General features: G+C 40.7%; 1 protein-coding gene across 1 annotated transcript in view; it reads right to left on the bottom strand.

Annotated features, from left to right (window-relative positions):
• Positions 1-7,006, bottom strand: part of TAF1B (TATA box binding protein (TBP)-associated factor, RNA polymerase I, B, 63kDa) — a gene marked incomplete at its 5' end in the record, with an annotated part of 49,225 nt that overhangs the window by 30,861 nt on the left and 11,358 nt on the right. The window contains one exon of the mRNA XM_010140991.1: positions 2,412-2,511. Coding sequence (XP_010139293.1) covers positions 2,412-2,511 — 100 coding nt within the window. The remainder of the gene's footprint in view (positions 1-2,411; positions 2,512-7,006) is intronic.

Genomic DNA, 7,006 nt, shown 5'->3' with positions numbered 1-7,006 from the left:
GGAATTTACTCTAAGTTAAACAAACCGCGAATAGCAAGAAAAAACCTTGATCTCCTGCATAGAACGAAACCCAAAACTTAGGTATCTTATTCTTTCTTGATGCATAAAAAAAAACTTTTAATCAAATGAAATAAGAATACTTGTTTTAGAAAAAGGAAAGATGAAAATTTGCATTTCTTCTCTTGTATTGGGAACTTAGAACTTCTGAACTAAGAATTAAACAGGAACGTCCTTATACTGCTGCTGTTTGTCCTGTGGAGCCTCTAATCACGCATTTAAGTAAAACCCATTCAACAAAGCCCATCGACCCATTTATCAACTTTAACATACACATGGTTTTAACAGAGGAACAGATAAATAGAATGACTAATAAAATGAAGGCTTAGAAAAGAGACTTGGAGCAGTGGAAAGAGAAACACACATGGAAGATAAAGAACTCATTCTACACAGAGATCTTTTATAAAGTACTTTTAACCCTCATGAAACACTTGTGAGGTAGCACTCATCTCCAGCTAGGACCTGATGTGTGTAACAGCTATATACCATGATAAAGCTGATATGGAGAGGTGGAGGCTTCTTTTCTCCTTATTTTTGAGGCAGTTGCACCCACAGCTCTCAGACTTAGAGGTGTCCGGGTACAGTAATCTTTGTGACAGGTATTTTAAACAAAAATGGGACAGAATGAAGAATTATACTCTTCTTATTAGCTGTTCCATTACTAAAATATGAAGGGCTTACTTGCTACCTACACTGAAAACGCAAAACAGAATGCAAGGCATAGTATACCATTTGAATCATAGCATGCTAGAGGTTGGACAGGACATCTGGAGTTCAATGTCTCTGCTCAAAGCAGGGGCAACTACAGCAAGTTGCTCAGGATTTTGTCCAGTCAGGTTCTGCACTTGTCCAAAGATGTGGACTCCACAGTCGTTCAGGGCCGCCTCACAGTAAAAAAGTTTTATGTTTAAATCAAATTTCCTATATTTCAGTCTGTGCCCATTGACTCCTGACCTTCCACTGTGCACCACTAAGAAGAGAATCTGAGTCTATGTCCACTCCTTCCCGTCAGCTGTTTATACCATTACAGAAATTCCCCCCAGCCTTCTCTTCTTGGTGATTAAAAATCCCAGCTCTCTCAGCCTCTCCTTGTATGACAGATGGTGCAATCACCTTTAATTGCTAAACTCTATGCAGGACAGGGAAAAATTGTCAATTACATGGACTCTATTCCTGTATTAGAGAGCACAGAAGTTCATCAGCTGGAAAGCCTGAGATTAGTCATATTGCTTGCATATGAAATACTACTACTAAATGGCAGGGTCTATTATTTTATTCAGTCAGGCCAGAATGTAAGTTGTATGTAACCATTTCTGAGAGAGAAAAAAAACCTGCAAAGGATGAAGGCAAAGAAGGACAGAGAGACGGCGAATTAAAAGAGTTTAAAAAATAAAGTTTACACCCACATGTCAACCTAATGTTTCTTTTCTATTAAGTCAGGATCTAGGAAAAAGAAGCTAAGAGGTTTTATATTAAATCTATCTCCTGATTTTTAAAAGTTGATGTCATAATTATTATTTATCCAGACAGGATACCACTGGTATACAAAAAAAAAGGAAAAGCTACAGATTAACTTCTGAACAACTCATAACCAGCTGAATATAAGCTACATAATGGAGAACAGTAACATTACTTGCAACATCCTCACTAAGGGCCTGGGCTAGAAACACCTTATAGCAGACCAAACCCTCACTTTTCCTGCCAGCGGAATTGCTGTTTTCTGCCGGTAGAAGCTAGTATTTGCACACTTCAAAAATCCATAATAAACTTACTTCTGCAACACAAACATCAGTGGGCAAACATTACCACAATACATCATAATTTTAAACAAGGGAAATTTACATTTTGCTCAAGACAGTCCATCACTATCCAGCTTCTAAATAGGGCCGTACCCCTTATGTAGATTTTAGGTTTGATATATTTCAAGCAGTACAGCAAAAACCAGATCACAAGATAGCATCCAAACTGTATTTTAAGAAAAGAATATGGAATTACAAACAAATTCCAGAGATATTTTAAATAAGCACCAAAAAGGATAACATATTGCCCTTAGATCCCTTTCTTGGAGTATTCCAAAATCAGTTCTGAACACCTTTTTCTCCACAACTACTTATTGATTTCATTTTGACTTAGGTAATCAGCTTAATAAGACTGGTTAAAGGGTAAAGCACTCCGAGTCACAGAGTGCAATGGTTTCTGCACAGGCTCCAATAATGTGAAATATGAACTCTACAACGTAAGAATAGATTTAACCAATTTATTAGTAAAGGGACCAAAAAAATTTAAAATACCACAAGAAAACTAGGTTTTGGACTTTTTCTCTTTTTGATCTCTCCCTTTAAGAAAACAATTACCTCTACACAAAAGATCTTAAGATCAAGTCCACATAATTTCATCTTCTCCGGAAAATGCTGGAAAACATTCAAATATGGAATATGACCTTCAACAACAAACCTGCATTAAAAAAAAAAGAAGACCAAATCAAAATAGTATTTAGCATGACAAATGCATATGTTTATTCTAATATTAATATATAAATCAACTTCTGATTTGAAGTAACACCAGTGTTATACTGCCTAAGCAATCAGACACCCCTACATGCTTCACAGAACAAAATCCAGTTCAATCATTTAATAGGCCTTCAAGTCCAAGATCAGAAATGACTGACAAATGATAATGTTTTTGCAGTAAGCAAAAGGTTTACATAGAAATTGTTCTGCACATTCCTCAGCTACTACATTTCTGAAACTGAATTAGGCCTCCTTTGAATGGTATGGATTTGGGTTTTTTTTCAAATCCTAAAGATTTAAGTAAATTTTACTTTTTAAACAGACACTTTCTGCTGGAGGAGCTTGTGTCAGGTAATGTGGTAGGGAAGAAAGTCACAGAATGATATGCAAATATACAGAACTGAAACCCTATTAATTACAGCTGTACTCTGATTTTTTTATTATTGTTCAGGTATGAATAGAAATTATTTTGTATATTAATAAATACAAATTAATATTTTGTTTGCACTCAAATAACACATTTTTTGTTAAAAACTGGCTTTCATAAGTGGTTGACAGTATAGTTTGGGATTTTCTTGACTTTTTCATACACATATATATATAAGATGGGACTTTGCAACAGATACCAAAAAAAACCTACCAGCACACCAAATCTCTGCTCTTACCTAGCATCTTAGCTGACATTCACACCAGACAAAGCAAGCACTGAACAAGCATGGATCCTCATAAGGGAACAGACACTACTCTCATGCCAGACTAAAGCATATTAGTGGTCTCTTGTAGGACTAAACCAGAACTTCTTTCCTGTCTCCTCCAAAACAAATTTGTTAGAAGAATACATTAAATTTGAGTAAGTTAATATTTCAAACAGAGAAGATCCTGTTCTTTAAATAATATTAGAGATCTGAAAACAATTTTCCCTTCTGCATCTTTCTGTCTCTCTACATAGCTTAGTAACTTCCCGGTCTTTCAACTCTGCAGGTCCCTCCTGGGTTCCTGCAGTGGTTGTAAGGCTGGGCGCTGCACCTGCTCCTGATGCCCGGCCATACCTACACACTTCAGTCACCAGCTAGATCAAACCCCACCAGCTGAAACAGAGTTCCTCACAAACCACATCAATCTGCCACTGCCATTCAAAATGCATCTGGATTAAAAAAAAAAAAACAACAAACAAGCAAACCCAAACAAAACCAAGGCAGAACAATGTCTTCATAGACAAAACATCCACTGCTGAAGAGGATTCACCTCTCTCCTAAGCCCACACTAATTCAAAAGCTCACCTTCCCTCTCCTGGTCCTGTGGCCTAATCACCACTTACTGCATGTTATGCACTGCATACATATTGAAGTTGACTAAAATTCTGTGTAAAGCCTAGTTACTGCAAAGTTTACAGTTACATCTCAGGGTTTTTTTAAAACATTAATTTAATTTTCATTTTTAAAAATTTAATTCAAATGGGTATTTAAAAGAGCGTCTCAATCAAAAATCTCTCTCAGTGAGAACTAACCCATCATTTATAATGATTTCTGAAAAATAACAGCAATCTGAATAATTATATTGTACAATACTTTTTATTCTGAAGCTCTGCATATTAGTCTTTAAATGAAGAGTTAAAATTTGCTGCACAATCCTTTTCATCAAATTGTGTGATGTACATTTTGCTAATGAAACTTCAGTAGCTTTCCAGTGTAATAGCGTTTCACCACCCTGAGCGGAGATGCGCACTGGTCCACATACTCAGTGAGGTTATCATCCAAATTCAGCACCAGCTACTTGTCCTCACCATCCTGCCTGCTCCGCTGAGCAGCCTGCATGTCAGCTCCTCAGATCATTTTAGTCAAGGTCATCTGCACTAAAGTGAAGAACTTAAACTTGAAGAATCACAAAATGGATTAAGCCAACCTAAAAGTTCAACATAACTAGTTGTACTTCTCTCCTTCTGGTCTGGCTGTCTGCTCCTGTTGCTCATCATCCTCTTCCACAAATGCAACTCATAACAGCAGCAAAGGACTACCTATTAGCCTACTGCCAGAAAGACGGGCTTCTTTCCTGTCATCTAACAAACGGCAGGCACTCACAGATGGCTCCAACAAGTGCAAGAGTTGACAGAGGGAAGGGGATGCATCACACAAGCAGGAGGAGACAAGAAAGGGAAGCAGACTTTCCTTTTTCATCAAATCATAGAATGCTTTGGGTTAGAAGGGACCTTTTAAGGTCATCTAGTCCAACCACCCACCCCAGCAGTGAGCAGGGACATCTTCAACTAGATCAGGTTGCTCAGAGCCCCGTCCAACTTGACCTTGAAGGTTTCCAGGCATGGGGCATCTACCACCTCTCTGGGCAACCAGTGTCAAAAAATTTCTTCCTTACACCTAGTCTAAATCTCCCCTCTTTCAATTTAAAATCATCACCCCTTGTCCTACCACAACAATCTTTGCTAAAATGACTGTCCCCATCTTTCTTATAAGTCCCTTTAAGTACTTAAAGGCTGCAATAAGGCCTTCCCAGAACCTTTTCTTCTCCAGGTGGAACAACCCCAATTCTCAGCCAGTCCTCATACGGAACATGCTCCACCCCTCCGATCATTTTTGTAGCCTTCCTCTGGACCTGCTCCAACAGTTCCGTGTCTTTCTTGTGCTGAGAACTCCAGAGCTCCAGGTGGGATCTCACTAAAGCAGATTAGATCAGCAGGATCACCTTCCTCAACCAGCTGGCCAACACTACTTTTGATGCAGCTCAGGATAGAGTTGGCCTTCTGGGCTGCACACTGTCAACTCACGTCCAGCCTTTCATTCACCAGTACCCCCAAGTCTTTCTTCTCAGGGTTCCTCTCAATCCCATCAACTCCCAGCCTGTATTGATACTGAGGATTGACCCAAACAAGTGCAGGACATTGCACTTGGCCTTGTTGAACCTCAGGAGGTTCACACGGGCCCACTTCTCCAGCTTGTCCAGGTCCCTCTGGATGGCATCCAGTCCCTCTCGCATGTCAACTGCACCACTCAGCTTGGTTCCATCTGTAAACTTGCTGAGGATGCAGTAGATCCTGTTGTCTATGTCACTGATGAAGATATTAAACAGCACTGGACCCAGTACAGATCCCTGAGGAACACCACTTGTCACCAATCTCCATCTGGACATCAAGCCATTGACCACTGCCCTCTGGATGCAACCAACCAACCAATTCATGATCCACCAAACACCCACCCATCAAATCCACATCTCTCCAATTTAGAGAGAAGGATGTTGTGGGGGACCATGTCAAAGGCCTTACAGAAGTCCAGTGAGACAACACCCATAGCTCTTCTCCTGTCCACTGATATCCTAGTCACTTCATCACAGAAGGCCACAAGGTTGGTCAGGCAGGACTTGCCCTTGGTGAAGCCATGCTGGTCCTCTCGAATCACCTCCCTGTGCTTAGCAGTACTTCTAGGAGGATCTGTTCCATGATCATCCCAGGCACAGAGGTGAGGCTGACAGGTTGGTGGTTCCCAGGGTCCTCCTTTCTACCCTTTTGAAAAACAAGTGCAATGTTACCCCTTTTCCAGTCACCTGGGACTTCGCCTGACTCCCAGGACTTTTCAAATCTCATGGAGAATGACTTGGCAACTGCATCAGCCAATTTCCTCAGGACTCTGGGATGCAACTCCTCAGGTCCCATAGACTTATGTATGTCCGTGTTCCTCAGGTGGTCATGAACTTGATGTTCGCTTACAATAGGAGGGACTTTGCCCAGTCCATCAGCTTGGGGGATGTGTGAAGAGAGGTTATTAGTGAAGACCAATGCAAAAAAGTTGTTGAGTACCTCAACATTCTCCTTGTCTGTTGTAACCAGCTTGCCAGTCTTGCTCATCGGAGGGGTTATGCTCTCTTTAAGCTGTCCTTTCAGCAACAGTGACCCATTACTGGCTCAGCTGATGAAAAGCTTTGGCTGACAAGCATTAAGGCACAATCACATGATTAGCTGTCAGATCTGAAGAGCTGGTACCAAGACCAAGACAGAGAGCAGCAACCTCCTGAGCCAGCACAGCAGCAGCTGGAAAAGGACAATCAGGACCTTCCTTCGGGTGTGGTGTAGTGCTGATTGCAGCCAAGCCAGAGCTTGCTGTCTCAGAAAAGGGAAATCCCACCCTCCCTTCAGTCCTCTGCCACATACTCCTCCCTGCTGACAAAAGCACTTGTGTGACTTCTCAGACAGAGGATTAGACTGAAAACTAGTCTTCTGTTTTCCAGGGCTTGATTTCAGCCAGACTCAGCTGACTGCAGGAGCATTACTACCAGCACAAGGCAGAAAGGGACTGCAATGAAGCAAATTAATTTGCACTAAAATGTCTGGTCAAACTTTCTTTTGCAAAAATAATTATCTGCAGATCTACTTCTTTCAACTAATGCACCATAAACTGGATGAATCCTAGTATCCAGGGCAAGAGAAAGAGCAG

This window comes from Buceros rhinoceros, unplaced genomic scaffold (genome assembly GCF_000710305.1).
Source record: "Buceros rhinoceros silvestris isolate BGI_N320 unplaced genomic scaffold, ASM71030v1 scaffold7728, whole genome shotgun sequence".
In the NCBI taxonomy this organism is placed as follows: Eukaryota; Metazoa; Chordata; class Aves; order Bucerotiformes; family Bucerotidae; genus Buceros; species Buceros rhinoceros.
Note: the sequence above shows the minus strand (reverse complement) of the source record. Positions and strands in the feature narration are given on the sequence as shown.